This window comes from Penicillium atrosanguineum (genome assembly GCF_028827265.1).
Source record: "Penicillium atrosanguineum strain IBT 20685 chromosome Unknown utg000007l_segment0_segment0, whole genome shotgun sequence".
Lineage (NCBI taxonomy): Eukaryota > Fungi > Ascomycota > Eurotiomycetes > Eurotiales > Aspergillaceae > Penicillium > Penicillium atrosanguineum.
The window spans coordinates 397,379-412,904 of NW_026623139.1; the positions used below are offsets into that span (position 1 = coordinate 397,379).

The window sequence follows — 15,526 nt, forward strand, 5'->3', positions numbered from 1 at the left end:
TACGTGAATGCGCGCGATAAAGATAGCATTAGAACCACAGATAGCCAAAACTCCAAACCCAATGAACCAGGCCACTATGCATTTATACCGAGCCTCCACGTCCCCCCTGACGGGGCAGGTAGCAACGGTAGACGACAATGCAGACTCCAGAAGCAGGCATCTAATCTTCGTCGAGGTCGCGGTGGCGAGCGAGAACGTGGCGCTTGAACTCTTCTTGGTCGGAGTCCCAGAGCTCGGCGGCTTGGGCATTGAGCGGGCTCGCGCTGTTGTTCTGGTCAGCATTTGGGAGATATGTGGATTAAGGGCATTTATTACTTGTTAGGCTCGCCCAGGAGACTCTGTAGACTCAGCAAGACGCTCTGCACGTTATAAACGGCGCTCCATTTGTCCTTGAGGATGTCCAGGCAGATACGGCCGGAGAAGTCGACGTTAGGGTGATAGATGGGGGACTTGAAGAGGACGGTCGGCGGGGAGTAAGGGTAGTTGTTGGGGAAGGCAAAGCTGAGCTTCAGGTTCAACCCCTCGTAAGGAGTCTCAGTCGGTCCAGTAATGGTCGCTGTCCAGGACAGTAGGTTGCCGTCGGCGTCGGGGAAGGCGGAAATGCCGGGCGAGGGCTGGATCATGAGCTGCATCAACTCAGCCTGCAGGCTAGACGTAGGAGAGCGAGTTAGTACAATGGGTCTGCCAATAGAGGTAGAGTTTGTGGAGGCCGAACGAACCGCTTCGTGACGCTCTGAGTCTCATTGCGCTGGCTGGAGGTGTTCAGCTTGGAGGCTTCCAGCGCCTCGGGCGCCGAGTTTTGAGTATCTTCCATGGTGTAATCCATCGTAGAAAGAATCAAGAAATTGGTCTTCTAGCAAAATGATCTCGAAGGCTGCGGATTCCCGGACGGTGGCTGGAATGCTGGTTACAGTAGCACGAGGGTTGCGATGGAATGACGACGGATCCGAACAATGGCCCCACAACGACCAAATGCAGTAACAAATGGGTTCAAATGAGGGTATTAAGGGTATTGAGGGTATTGAGGGTGGACAAAGGAGCCGAAAGGTAGAAGGGAAGAAGGTGAAATTCGAGAAGATCAAAGGGTCCGAAAAAAACTAAGCGCTTTGTTTACGCGCGACCCCGGCAACGCCCCGCCAGAGCTGAGATTAGAACCGAACTGGACAAGAGTCTTGAACCAACCCTCTGATTATAGCGATAATCAATGAACGCGTTAATCTCTGGGAACCACAGATCTAGAGATACAAGCCCAAGGTCTTACATGACATATGAAAACCCAAGTGTCAAGTCCAAAAGCACAGGCCGATGGATCTAAATCCGGAGCTTTTAGTGCGATCACCTGCGGGTCGCACTGATACAAGAGGGGCTCGGACTATGTATCACATTTGTAGACCGGGTCATTGGGCTTCACTCCTACGCGTATGGCATCCCTGGAGCTACCTTGGCATACCTAGATAGTCCGTTCATGTAGTCCCTGTATGAAGATTCCAAGGTTGTCCAGGTTATCAACACACTACCCGAACAGGATAAAGTGGCCCGCGTCGGTGACCCGCGTTTCTCTTTGCTCTGCTCTGCTCTGCTCGGCACCCTTGCCTATCACCGCGCTCCCTCGCTTTCATCTCAACTCGTGATGTCGAACTCCTCATAGCCACTCTTTAATCTTTAATCCGATCCTTTCCTCTCAAGTCACTCGTTCCTTCCCTAGAGCCCACGATGCAGCATTCGCAATTGGCCCCGCTTCCGAACGACGTGCCTTTTCGCATTGTCTCCAAGACAATCGGCCAAGGCGCGTATGCCTGGTACGTGAGAGCGCTTTTGCTTCGTTTACCTTCTGAGAATGAAAACTGACGAGTTCTCGCCCTCTTAGCATTAAGAAAGCCTGCCCTCTGGACTCGGACAACCCCGTCTTCGCCGTCAAGTACATCCACAAAGACTACGCCGCGCGCCACGGCAAGATAAGCGCCAGACAACTGCAGCTGGAGGTCACGGTGCATCGACATGTTACGGGCCACAATAACATCATCAGTTTCTATCAGACTGGCGAGGATGACATCTGGCGGTGGATCGCGATGGAATTGGCAGAGGGCGGGGATCTCTTCGACAAGATCGAGGCTGACGAGGGCGTGGGCGAGGATATTGCGCACGTTTATTTCTCACAACTCATCAGCGCCGTCAGCTTCATGCATTCGAAGGGTGTTGGTCATCGTGATATTAAACCTGAGAACATGCTCTTGACTGCGGATGGAAACCTGAAGATTGCGGACTTTGGCCTCGCCGCTCTCTTCGAGTACAAGGGAACCAGGAAGCTCTCTACCACATTCTGCGGTAGCCCACCCTACATTGCACCCGAGGTCATTACCAGCAGTACTCGTGGTCAAACAAAAGGGCCAGGGTACCATCCAGACTTGGTGGACATCTGGTCCTGTGGCATTGTTCTGTTCGTTCTTTTGGCGGGAAACACGCCCTGGGATAGCCCGACCGATGACAGTTACGAATTCCACGAATATGTTTCGAAAAATTCACGAACCACAGATGAGCTATGGCAGAAATTACCAACTGCCACTCTTTCACTACTGCGCGGCATGTTGACCGTGGACCCGCAAAGTCGCTTCTCGCTGGAAGATGTGCGAAGACATCCTTGGTATACACGGTCAAACAAATTCCTTTCTAGCGATGGCAAGCTGAGAGACCCAATCAATCTCGCCACCTCCATGTTCGAGTCATTGCATATTGACTTCAGCCAAGACCCCTTCTCCCAGAAGCGCAAGGGTCCTAGCCGGAGCTTAGAAGCAATGGATCTTGATATGGATGTTGATCACCCGTCGGCAGGCTTCTCATCCACACAGCCGGAGGTTGGAGGCGGACTAGTGATGGACTGGGATACACCGCATTTGGCCTCCGAGTTTTCTTCTACTCAGCCCAGTGGGAAGCAATTTGCTTCTCAGGATGCCGCAATGGCTAGTCACCTTGAGGACGAGCCATCATTGTCACAATTCTCACAACAACCGTCTGTCCCCGTAAGCCGCACCCAGAACGCGCAGAAATTCCAAGATATTGTGCCCTCTCGCCCAATGACTCGCTTCTACTCTGCGTGGGAACTCAAGCTTCTGGTTCCGTTGATCTGTGAAGCCCTCCACCGACTCGGAGTTCCAGTACCATCAGTCCCCGCAGTAAGTGCCGGCGATAGTTATGCTATGATTCGAGTCGTTGCCAAGGATGGCCGAATGTGTCCGCTGCAGGGTAAAGTCCTCATTGAGTGTGTCTCCGAAGGCGTTTTCGAAGTCGAGTTCATCAAGATCAAAGGCGATCCCCTCGAATGGCGCCGATTCTTCAAAAAAGTGGTCATTCTCTGCAAAGATGCGGTGTTCAAACCAGACGAGTAATCCACGTTCCCTCATCGTCTATATACCTACATTGTCTCCCCTTTCTTTGATTTGGCCTTTTTCTCATGTTTGTTTCTTAATCTATGACTTACGACTCAGGGGGGGGGGATTTAGGTTGCCTGGCGCCGGACTGTGAAAATCTCAGGTCTTATTCTCCAGCCAAGTGCTCAAATCCAGTTAGTCTCTAATGTATATACGTGCATGGCCTTCAACCAGAGATGAAACACTCTGTTCGCGATTCGGAAAAGACATCCGTCGTGACAGTTTCATCGATAGTCGTTTATACTTTATCCACCAAAACTCGCGTCACGGGCCCGTCACGTCGAGATAAAGCACTCTATACCCTCTACGATACATTCCAAGGTCAAGATGATCATCCTCTCGATGTAAACAGTTTGCTTTGGGGCACGTGACAGCAGTGCAGATCGCGGGGAAGAGGCGTCTGCAACTTTTTCCAGTCCAACATAACAGGCTGCGGCCCCTCGAACCCCTCTTACACTTCCATCTGCCCCTGATGCTGCAGCCTCCAAAGCTATCCCCATGGACAAGCTGCCGGTAGAGATCCTGACCAAAATCATCGACCGTAAGCGCCGCCGAACTTCCCCGAACATTCTCCGCACCATTCCCTGCAGAACGCCTGAACGCTGATAAGTGCCCGATAACCAGTTCTCACCCCGTGTGAGAAGGTGCAGCTACAATTGGTCTCCAAAAAGATCTTTGACCTCGCCCGCGATAATAACCTCTGGAAACTTCACTGTTATGAGGAGTCGTGGGCTGCTTTGCGAGCTTCCCGTCCCGCAGGCCGGAACTCGGAGAGCCTGCTTACCAATGAGACTGCGACCTTGAGCACTCTGGGACAGACCTCGTTGCGCGATCTCATTCAACCCCCTGCTCCACAGCCTGATCATGACGTCCAGGATCCACGAGGGTTGCCCTTGAGTGAGAGAGCGAGGGCAGCGGCCGAGTGGGACTCGTCAGCAGAGGGAGAACACGTGGATTGGTACTCGGAATATATTGCTCGTCATGGGCCTCTTTCTTTTTCATGGGTGCAGCAACCGCTGCATGCAAAAGGTGAAGGTCGCAAGCGGGAGCCCTATGAGGTAAAGGGCATGGGGCTGCTGAAAGACTGGAGTTCTGCGCGCGAAAATAAGGTCATTGCACCACTTGACGACGGCAGCGTCTGTATTTGGGATCTGAACCATTCTCACTCATCTGATTCACAATCAGGCAAAGGCAGGATCCTTGGGATGAGCGAGCCGGGTGTCCTCATGAAGGATCTCTCTGGGCGAAGAGAGCACGCGCCTTCGAAATCTTCCTTGGACTTTATCAATCTCGGCGAGGGTGTAAGTGTAGACTCGTTCCGGCGGCGAGCCTACCTTGCAATCGGAAACGTCCTCAATGAGGTCGATCTGGAGACTCTGCGGGTTATCTCGCAGCAACGCTATCCTTGGTCCATCTTTGCGCTCTCTCAAGAGACTGATTATTCAGTACCACTCACGCTAGCGACCACACTCAGCCTGCAGATACATGACTCTAGATTATCGGCCGCGGAAGAAGAGGAGGCCATCAGTTTACGATGCGAGAAGAACTCAGCGCCAATGGTTCCAGAACTGGATATATTTCCACACTACGACTCGCCGCAACTACAACTGCAACCAAATGGTCTGCCGCCTCGTCGACTTCGCAGCCCGGGCCCTGAGCAAGAGAACTATGCGCCGCTGTTCCAGCCCGGTCCTCTTTCTATATTACATCCCCCAGCCCCGCACGTGAATACCATTTTGTTGGCCGGCCGGTTCCCTAGCATTCTCTGCTATGATCGGCGATTCTTCCCTCGCCTACAGAGCACCGTTCATTCTGGCGCTCGACTATGCGGTCTTGCTTCTGCTCCCGGGCCCCGCTTCCCCGTGTTCTCAGACTCCGTCTACCCTCATTCCCACTCCATTGTGGCTTGTGGCGAATACAACGGCAGAGGCTCTTTGGAGCTTTACAATCTTCAGTCCTCCTCTCGGGAAACCGACAACAGCAACCCATCAGAGCGAACGTCACAGTTGACCCCAATGTATAGAAATCGGCAAAGCGCGGCTAGTTCCAAGCTGCTGTCGGTGGCATCGCACGGTAACCGCCTTGTCTACTCCGACTCCGAGGGCAATATCAAATGGGTGGAGCGAAACGGCCGAGCAGAGGTACGACGATGGAACCTCAACACTCCGCAGCCATATGATCCATCACAGCCGCGTGGTCTTTGGCCAAGCTCCGCACCCCAAAACCAGAACAGCGAGGTCGCACGAAAAGTCCTCCCTACCGGAGGAAACCTTTCCGGAGATGAGTTACTGATCTGGACGGGTGAGCGCATTGGGCGCATCAGGTTCTCCGTTCCTGAAGATCGTTACCTTGACGAGATCGACGAAGACGACTGGTTCATGCATGCAGAAGTCGACGAGGAGACGCGAGTAGCTATGCGAAAGAAACATCGTGACGAGTGGGAGAAGGAGAGAAGATATGAAGAGGCCATGCGGCAAGCATTGGAGAGACAGGCGGATGAGGTGCGATGGATGGGGACGGACGGTATGAGCTGATCACCCTCTTGATGAACAACCTTTCATTTTCATGGATTTGCGACCTTTGTTTCAGATTTGCATTTCCATCACTAGCATAGATAAGAATGGCCACCCGGTGTCCAACTACGTATACTGTCGTTTGAGCAGCTAATATATTTTCAACTTCAATCCATCATGCCCACTGTATGTAGTATCATGCAACCATCTCCACCCTGAACTTACGTCCGGCGACGCCGAAGACGCCGAGGCTCCGAGGGCCCGTAGAGCAATACGAGATTTCCAGAGAAGGAAATCGAAGCGACTGGGGCAGAAGGCCGAGGCCGAGGCGACCCACTCACCGCCCGGCTCCCCGCGCCGGAGCATCACGAGCATTTCTAATGCACTTGTCAGCCATTACAGACTCCCCATTCTTCTCCAAATCTGAAATTACAAAGCGTGTGACCTTACGAGGACATCAAATTAAACAAAACGCACCCGAGACCCCTCGTTTTTTCCACATCCTTTCCATCAATATCCAAATTGCGCAGTGAGGGGCAAAAACCATTGCGCCGATAACCAATTGCCCAAGATGCCCTCTACAGAAATTGCGCAGCAATTCGACTCAATTGAAGACTCAATCACCGCCTTCAGTAAGTACCTACTTCTGACAGACCTCTGTTCCCCCCATCACCCCACCTCCCTGTTCGTATGTTCTCCGACGGAGCACGACTGATCCGTGACTCACCACAGAGAATGGTGAATTCATCATTGTGCTCGACTCGCAAGACCGCGAGAACGAAGGCGATCTCATAATTGCAGCCGAGGCCATCACCCCCGCTCAGATGGCCTTCTTGGTGCGCTATACCAGGTAAACACGCCGCCTGTACTTGGGGTCGAGGTCTTTCCTAGAGATCAAAATCCCGCCTCAACCCCCCCCCCCCCCAAAAGTACAATACTAACCCAAGAATTCAGCGGCTTAATATGCGCCCCCATCACTCCGGACCTCGCAACCCGCCTCGCCCTCCCCCAAATGGTCGCCGAGAACGCCGATCCCAAAGGAACCGCCTACACCGTTACAATCGACTCCAGCGATGATTCCGTGACGACCGGAATCTCCGCTGAAGATCGCGCCCTGACATGCCGCACACTCGCATCACCAGACGCGAAGGTTGACTCCTTCCGACGACCGGGACACATTATCCCGCTACAGGCGCGTCCTGGCGGTGTGCGCGAGCGCTCAGGACACACCGAGGCGGCTGTTGAGTTCTGTAGGCTTGCTGGCAAGGCACCGGCTGGTGTTATTGCCGAGCTGGTTGAGTGGGGTGATGTTACCGAGGGTGTTGCTGAGATTCAGGGTGAGAACGGAATGATGCGTAGGGATGGATGTTTGAAGTTTGGTAAGAAGTGGGGGATTAAGGTGTGTACGATTGAGGACTTGGTCAAGTATGTGGAGAAGACTGAGGGTGTCAATGGGCGGCATTAAGTGATTTCCTTTATGACGAGTCGCTTTCTTATATCCCGTTCTAGTTCTGTCTGCCTCTGTACATCTCTGCTTTTGTGGATACCTTTAGATGAATGGATAAAAGCCTTTAGACTTCGGGGTCTCAGGTAGGAGTAGACGGTTTGAAGTGGAAGTACAGGATTCCAGGTAGAAAAGAGTTGACAATTTGTTTTGTTTATCTGGGTATCAATCATTTTGTCATAATATACAGTCTGGCAAGTTTCAGGGTTGGCCGAAGAGAAAAAAAAAAGAGCCAATTCAGTGTTGGCCAAGATGTAAAAAGTATTCAAACGCCAATGCAATGCAAACAAAGTTCCCCAGCCGTTTTGAGAAGACACCGAATGCCGTTCACCGCTTGAGGTGCGAGTAGTCCCTCAGAATACCCATCATATGGGTGTTGGTCGTCTTGCCGCTGCGGCGTGGCTTCTTGGTCTTTTTTGTCTCAACCTTCACCCGAGGTTTGACCACCTTGTTCTTGTTCGTAGGAACGATGCCGGCGTTATCCAAGGCCTCCTTGACAGCCTGCGGGTCCGGGATCTTGATCTTCTCCCAAATTTGTTTGAACTCGTCGTCGAAATGCTCAATTAGCGAAGGGTCGTTGGCCCAGATCATCTTGGCATGGTCATCCTTCTTGTTGCGAGTGACCAGGAGCTTCCCTTCCTTCTCCATCTGGTTGATGGCGTCCTCGACATTCGGCCAGCCCTCCCGTAGCTCGCGCACACTCATACCGGTTGCAGTAGTCTGAGACTGGAGTTTCCGAAGAAGCTGCTCAGGGTTACGTACGTTGTGAGGGGGGCGGAAAGCAAAGGTACCTTCGCCGCCTGCGCCGCTAGGATCAAAGTCGACCTTCTCGTGTTTCTGTAGGATTCGTCGGAGTGCTTGGACATATCCCGGGTCATTCGCTCGGTGCTGAAGGGAAAGGTAGGACACAATATCGGCAAACTTCAGCGGCATGCCTTTCGACTTCATGTGCTCGATTGCAAAAAGCACCTGGGTCATGATATCCTTTCCTGTACCCGTGTTCGCCGGCTGCGAGTAAACGATATCCACGTCATGACGCTTTTTCTTGGGATCAATGGCAGTAGAGGATGGAGTCGGCGTAGATGAAGGGACCTGTGAGCTGGTGGCGGAGGCTGGGGCGTTGTTGGGCATACGTCTCTGCTGAGGCATGCGGTTCGCCGACTCCATCACGCTGGCGTTGAAGCTCTTGAGTTGATTTTGAAGGTAGGACATGACTGCGGCAGGTGTGGGCTGATCCTCCGACTGCACACTTGAGGTTGAGAGGAGTCAAAGAAAGTCGAATGAAGAGGTGTTGTTGTATATCAAGCTGATGAGCCGGGATAAGCTCTGAGGCTAGACGTTGATCATAGGAGATATTGGTGTCAAAGACGGACTGCAGGAAGACAAAAACAGACTGGGGGCGTGGGGGTGAAAGAGATCCGCCCTGTCCAAGTGAAGAGAGATCGAAGGTGTGTCAAAAGAGCCGCAGGTGAGATGGGGAGTCATGTGATGTGACGCGGCGCTAGCCCTCTTTGACAGAAGCAACAGCGCGCAGAACTCGCCCTTGAACCTCATCCAACTTGCCTTCCCATTCATCTGCCTACCACCATTGTCGCTTCGGTCGCTGCGACACTTCTCCACTTCTAGGAATCGTCATGATCTGAGTTCCTCGACACCGTGTGTACGTGAATCTGGTGCACACCGCGTCCGGAACTCCGAGCATTGAAGCTCGAGCTTCCTACTTTTCCACTTTCTTCTCTTCCCCTATTTCGTCAGGCCTCCCGCCTGACGCTAGTACACATCATGGCGGAGACAACGATCGAGTTGCCTTACTTGGCATCTCATTACGCTATCCCCGAAGCAACTCTCAGTACCCTGACCCAGGCGCCTACTGCGGATCTTGTCAATCAGCTTCTTGAATCCATTACCAAGAAAGCGCATGCGTTCGACGAGCTTAAGTCGGACAAGCTACGCTTGGAGGTTGAACTAGAAAATGCTGTTCGCAGCAACGAATCCAAGATCAAGGTGCTGAAGGGAACGGTGGAGAAAGGCCACTCCGAGATCGAAGATCTGAGGAAGAAGCTGCATGAATCCGGTATGATTTATCTTCCAAGCTCATAACTCATCTCTTCTCTGACAACCTACAGAAAACACGCGCTCAACCCTCGAAAGTGAAATTTCTACCCTCAAATCATCGTCCACTACCAATGAAAGCGAAGTGAGCTCTCTGAAGTCGCGCATCACCTCTCTCGAGGCCTCGAATCGAGATACTCTCGCTCTACTCGAATCTAAGTCTGCTGCTCACGACAAACTTGCCGAGGAGCTGTCAGCGCAACACAAGAAGACGATTGAGCTACGCCGCGAACTTTCAACCGCAGAGCAGAATATCCAGAACGCCAATTCCGCATCTGCAAGTGCGCGATTCCGGGAACAGAACTTGCAGCAAGAATTGGACCTCACTAAGAAGAACAATGAATGGTACGAGACCGAGTTGAAGACTAAGAGCGCCGAACACAGCAAATTCCGAAAGGAGAAGGGTGCTCGTATCTCTGAACTTCAACGTGAAAATGAGGAAGCAAATTCCACAATTGAAACCCTTAGACGCACAGAGAACTCGCTCAAGAGCCGCCTGGATGAAACCGAGCAGCGTTACGAAGAGTCACTGGCGAGTATCACTAAGCTCAAGGAAGATGCGATCCAAGCTTCGGAGTCCTTCCGCATCGAATTGGACAGCGCCAACCGACTTGCTGAGCTTCAAGGATCTGCCGCTCAAACCGCCAAGCAACGTGTTCAAGAGTGTCAGCTGGCACTCGAGAAAGCCAAGGATGATGCGGCGGAGGAAGTGTCTCGTCTGCGGGTTGAAATAGAATCTGAACATGCAGACAAGACCGCTGCCGAGAAGCGTGTTTCTGAGCTTGAAGTGGCCATCTCACAACTGGAGTCTGACGGAGGCCGCAACCGATCCATGAGTCCAGCTCGCTCGCTGAACGGTTTCGCTCCTAGTACTCCGATGCGGGCAGGAACCCCAGGAGGCACCTTCTCCCCTCGAGCTTCTCGAACTAAGGGTGGTCTTACTCTGACTCAGATGTACACCGAATATGACAAGATGCGCATGCTACTTTCTTCTGAGCAACGGACCAACCAAGAGCTTCGATCCACTGTGGATGAAATGGTCCAGGAACTGGAGTCCAGCAAACCCGAGATTGATGAATTGCGAGCAGACCACAGCCGCCTCGAGAACGCTGTCATGGAAATGTCAAACATCCTTGACACCGCCAACAAGGAACGGGAAAATGCTACCAAAGAAGCACGGAAATGGCAAGGCCAAGTTGAGGGGCTGACCCGCGAGGGTAGCATTCTACGCCAGCAGCTTCACGATATCAGCGCCACCGTCAAGGTGCTTCTGTTGGAAGTGGCTCTTGCCAAAGAAGGCGAGGACTATGACCGCGATGAGCTGGAACGGATCGCTCGCAAACAAGTGGAAGACAACTCAGCCGAACTCAACGCCACTGGCCGCTGGATCAGCGAAAACGTGACTACGTTCAAGAACCTGCACGATTTACAACAGCAGAATCTTGACCTTCGTCGTATGCTCCGTGAAATCGGCGATAAGCTGGAGAGTGAGGAAGCTCGTGAGAAGTCGGCTGTTCACCAACAAGAGCAGGAGGAGCTGAAGGAACTGCGCATTCGATGCCAGACTTACCGGGACGAAATCGCCAACTTACTTTCCCAAATCAAGAGTTACGTGAAGGAGCGTGATACATTCAAGAGCATGTTGAGTCACCGCCGACAGACTGTCGGTGATCCCTCTGTTCTCTCGCAATCTATGCCCCCTGGCACCATTCCTTTCGGAGCCGCCAACAGCCAATCCGGCGACACGAGCGGCTCTGCTGAGTTGCTCCGAAGTGTCCAAGCTCAATATGATACTTACCGCGAAGAGATGACGTCTGATCATGCCGCTCTTCGTCAGCAAATCAATGAGCTTTCCCGGAAGAACAGCGAGCTTTTCAGTGAAATCAGCCGCTCAAGCAGTCAACTCGCAGGCGCCTCTCAACGCGCTGATCTTCTTCAAAGCAACTTTACGATGTTGAAGTCTGAGAACAGTGATCTTCAAAAACGCTATTCCACTCTCCTTGAAAATGCCAATCGACAAGATATTCGCACGCAGCAAGCCGCCGAGGATATTGTAGAGGCTAAGGGTCTTGCAGAGAGTCTTCAGCGTGAAAATGCCAACCTGAAGGCCGAAAAGGATCTTTGGAAGAGCATTGAGAAGAGACTGCAGGAGGATGTCGAAAACCTTCGGAACGAGCGGACCCGACTCGACTCCTACAACGCCAACCTCCAGACAATGCTCAACGAGCGTGAGCACACTGATACGGAGACTCGGCGCCGACTTCAATCAAGTGTTGAAACCCTCGAGTCTGAGCTCCAATCCACCAAGCGCCAACTCAATACCATCACGGAGGAGTCCAAGCAGGCCAGTCTGCGCCGTGTTTACGAACAGGAACAAAGCCAGAAGCGGATCGATGATCTGGTGACAAGCCTGGGCGCAGTTCGGGAAGAATTGGTTGCGATCAAGACTACTAAGGATCACCTTCAAACTCGCGTGGAGGAGCTTACCGTCGAGCTCAAGAGCGCAGAGGAGCGCTTGCAGGTCGTCCAGTCACGACCTAGCGTGTCTACGAACGCCACAGAATTCCTTGCTTCAGACGCCCAGGGAGCCGAAGAGGGCAGTGGTCTCAGCCGAGAGCAGGAACTGGCCATCGAGGTTTCGGAGCTGAAACGCGACTTGGACTTGGCGAAGGGCGAGCTTGCCCATGCTAAGGAGCAAGTGCAAGAATACCAAGCTATCAGCCAGTCCACCGAAGAGCGTATGGAGGCAGAGGCCGAGACCAACGGACAGTACCGCGAGGAAACCGATCGTCTCATCGAGGAGAAGGACAAGAAAATCAAGGATTTGGAAGCTCGTGTTGAGGAAATCTCTTCAGAGCTCTCCACCACTAGTGCCGAGATTTCAAAGGTGCGCGAAGAGCAGACCGAAGCCACACGACACCTCGAAGAGCAGAAAATCACACTTGAGTCTGAAATCACTCGCCTTAAGGATGACAACGAAAGACACATCGCCGCTGCCCAGTTCCATCAAGAGGACATCAAGGCACAGGCAGAGATTGCCCAAAATGCCCAGCAAAACTACGAAACCGAGCTCGTCCGCCACGCTGAAGCGGCCAAGAACCTGCAAACCGTCCGTGCGGATGCCAATCATCTCAAGCTGGAAATGGCCGAATTGCGAACCCAGTCCGAGAATTATAAGAAGGACTTGGCTCAGAAGGAGGAGAGCTGGGTTGAGCAGCGTGCCAGGTATGAGGGTGAACTGGCAGAATTGCACAAGCGCCGCGAGGAGGTACTTCATCAGAACTCCTTGCTTCATACCCAACTTGAGAACATCACTACACAGATCTCTTCTTTGAAGCGTGATCGTGCTAATGTCCCCGAGTCTTATGACCAAGAAGGGGAGCAGACGGGCTCAAACCTGGAGGGTCTGCAAGAAGTCATCCACTTCTTACGCCAAGAGAAGCAAATTGTGGATGTGCAGCTCCATCTGTCTGAGCAAGAAGGCAGACGCATTCGACAGCAGTTGGACTACACACAGTCTCAACTTGATGAGACACGGCTCAAGCTTGAGCAGCAACGCCGTGCTGCTGCCGATAGCGATCACAACACTCTGAACCATAACAAGCTTATGGAGACGCTCAATGAGCTTAACCTTTTCCGCGAAAGCAACGTGACCCTTCGCAGCCAGGTTAAACAAACGGAGAACTCCCTCGCCGAAAAGTCCTCTTTGATTGACGAGCTTCGTCTAAAGATCGAGCCCTTGGAGACCAGGATTGTCGAATTGGAGAATATTGTGGAGGGTAAAGATGGGGAGATGCAGATCTTGCAGGCGGACAGAGATCGTTACCAACAGCGTGTGCAAAACATCCTTCAAAAATACGATCGGGTTGATCCTGCGGAGATGGAAGCTCTCAATGAGAAAATTGCAGGCCTAGAGAAAGAACGAGATGAAGCAGTGGCTGCTCGAGATGAGGCTGTATCCACTCGCGATGCTCTGCAGGTCGAGGTCGACTCATTCCCTGAGCAATTAAGGATTGGTTCCGAGGCCCGAGTGAATGAGCTGCGCACGAAACTTACGGAGCAGTTCAAGGGCAGATCTAAGGAACTTTCCGGACGCATCAACAGCAAGCAGCAAGAACTCAATGTGGTCTTGCAGGAGAAAGAAGTGATCCAGGAAGAGTTGAACACAACTAAGGCGGAGTTAGCAGCACTCAAGGCCAATACAACCAACGGCTCCGCCCATGTAACGGCACCTACGCCCGCACCTGTACCTGCTGTGCAAGAACCTACCACGGTCAATCCCACGCCAGCATCCCAGTTCCCCACTTCAACCACACAGGTTATCGCCTCGGGTGATGAACCAAAGATCAAGGCCCTGGAAGAGAAGATCCAGCGTCTTGAGGCCGCCCTTGCCGAGAAGGATGGTCTTTTGGCATCAAAGGACGCTGAAATGGAGGCCAAGATCAAGGAGCGTGCTGATCGACTCAAAGAGGTGTTCAACAACAAGCTCGCTGAAGTCAGAGCCGCCCACCGCCAAGAAATGGAGAAGCTGTCAGGCGGAGAAACTACCGTGCCTGCTACACCTGGCATGGCTACTGACTCGGCACCCGCAACGCCGTCCAAAACCTCTGCTCTGCCCGATCTGACAGATGCCCAAGCGCGCTTGCTTGTCACATCGAACGAGACTATCCGCACTATTATCCGCAACAACATCCGCAATCACATTGCCAAAGAAAGGGAGAAGATCGTTCAAGAAGTTCAGTCATCCTCCACTGGAAATGACGGCGCTGCTGCGGAGATTGAACAGAAGTTTAATGAGGAGAGAGACTCTCTCAAGAAAGCCCACGAAGCAGAGGTGGAAGAAAAGGTTAAATCCGCCCGTGAGCTTTCCGACAAGAAATCCGCTGCTCGCATCAGCATGCTGGACGCTCGAATGAAGACCGCACAGGCCAAGATTGAGGTTGTTCAGAAGGCCGCTGGTGAGACTCCGCAGAAGCCTGTTGTCGAGGTCTGGGAGGTAGCCAAGACAGCACGGCCACCGGCCGCTGCGCCGAAGCCGGCCCCATCGCCCGCTATGCCTGCTTCTCCTGTCCCTACGGTACCTGCCCATACGGCATCTGCCCATACGGCATCTGCCCCTACGGCACCTGCGCCTGCTGCCGTACCGACTCCAGCGCCAGCTCCAGCTGCTGAACAAACCGCTCCTCCTGCTCCGAGCCCCAGCATTGCCACTATCCCCGAATCTACGGCGACAGAAGGACAAGTAGAAGAAGGCGAGGCAGAGGAGGCAACCACACCGGCCAATCCATTCGGCCAAATGCAGCAGAACAGCCAGGCTAACCAGCCTTCTTCGTTGCCGAGCAAGCCACCTCCTGGAACTGGTCCTGCGGCATTGAAGGCTCTTCAATCTGGACTTCCAGTCGCCCGAGGTGGCCGTAACGCGGCCCGCGGTGGAGGCCAGCAGAATCCTTTCGGTCATGGCCAGCAACAGCAACAGCAACAGCAACAGCAACAGCAACAGCAACAGGGTCAAGGCCAGAGCCAGCGCGGAGCTGGTCTTACCAGGGGACGCGGTGGACGCGGAGGTGGCCAGGGCCGTGGCGGCAACCAAAATGCTGCCAACGCCCAGAACCAACCCCAGACCCCCGCGGCCAACCGTGGAAACCTGAATGTTCAAGCCAAGCAGTTTGTTCCTCAACCAGGCAACAAGCGAGGCCGTGATGATAACTCCGATGCCGCAAATGACGGTGGAAGTGGTGGAAAGCGGATGCGAGGAGGCGGAGGACAAGCGCGCGGTGGAGCTTCCTCCTAGTGACATTTCATGTATCAACCTATATTCCTATCATGTATTTGTTTGACTCAGGGAAGGCAGGTGGTGCCTTGATGGTGACCTTTGCCAGGAATTCGGCAAAGCGATGCCATAATGTCCTGTTTCTTTTGTTTTTGTATCTAGTGATTATATGGTGGCGTTCCGGGGACTGCAATGTCTAACC

At 53.0% G+C, this 15,526-nt stretch overlaps 6 protein-coding genes across 6 annotated transcripts; 4 read left to right on the forward strand and 2 right to left on the reverse strand.

Moving 5' to 3' along the window:
- Positions 1 to 160: 160 nt before the first annotated feature.
- On the reverse strand, positions 161 to 826 carry N7443_008334 (putative ubiquitin conjugating enzyme (UbcK); the record flags this gene model as incomplete). The annotated part of the gene is made up of 3 exons (XM_056888390.1): positions 161 to 263; positions 316 to 648; positions 720 to 826. The coding sequence occupies 3 exons, from the start codon at positions 824 to 826 to the stop codon at positions 161 to 163; spliced, it is 543 nt and encodes a 180-aa protein (XP_056737692.1).
- An 887-nt stretch (positions 827 to 1,713) lies between these two features.
- N7443_008335 (uncharacterized protein) lies at positions 1,714 to 3,383 on the forward strand (the record flags this gene model as incomplete). Its single annotated transcript, XM_056888391.1, has 2 exons — positions 1,714 to 1,799; positions 1,868 to 3,383. The coding sequence occupies 2 exons, from the start codon at positions 1,714 to 1,716 to the stop codon at positions 3,381 to 3,383; spliced, it is 1,602 nt and encodes a 533-aa protein (XP_056737693.1).
- A 540-nt stretch (positions 3,384 to 3,923) lies between these two features.
- Positions 3,924 to 5,959, forward strand: N7443_008336 (uncharacterized protein; the record flags this gene model as incomplete). The annotated part of the gene is made up of 2 exons (XM_056888392.1): positions 3,924 to 3,966; positions 4,050 to 5,959. 2 exons carry the CDS (start codon positions 3,924 to 3,926, stop codon positions 5,957 to 5,959), a joined length of 1,953 nt encoding a protein of 650 aa, XP_056737694.1.
- A 550-nt stretch (positions 5,960 to 6,509) lies between these two features.
- N7443_008337 (3,4-dihydroxy-2-butanone-4-phosphate synthase RIB3) lies at positions 6,510 to 7,403 on the forward strand (the record flags this gene model as incomplete). Its single annotated transcript, XM_056888393.1, has 3 exons — positions 6,510 to 6,570; positions 6,671 to 6,788; positions 6,893 to 7,403. The coding sequence occupies 3 exons, from the start codon at positions 6,510 to 6,512 to the stop codon at positions 7,401 to 7,403; spliced, it is 690 nt and encodes a 229-aa protein (XP_056737695.1).
- A 366-nt stretch (positions 7,404 to 7,769) lies between these two features.
- Positions 7,770 to 8,654, reverse strand: N7443_008338 (transcription factor TFIIE subunit TFA2; the record flags this gene model as incomplete). The annotated part of the gene is made up of 1 exon (XM_056888394.1): positions 7,770 to 8,654. One exon carries the CDS (start codon positions 8,652 to 8,654, stop codon positions 7,770 to 7,772), a length of 885 nt encoding a protein of 294 aa, XP_056737696.1.
- A 570-nt stretch (positions 8,655 to 9,224) lies between these two features.
- On the forward strand, positions 9,225 to 15,345 carry N7443_008339 (putative filament-forming protein (Tpr/p270); the record flags this gene model as incomplete). Its single annotated transcript, XM_056888395.1, has 2 exons — positions 9,225 to 9,516; positions 9,569 to 15,345. The coding sequence occupies 2 exons, from the start codon at positions 9,225 to 9,227 to the stop codon at positions 15,343 to 15,345; spliced, it is 6,069 nt and encodes a 2,022-aa protein (XP_056737697.1).
- Between the last annotated feature and the right edge of the window lie 181 nt (positions 15,346 to 15,526).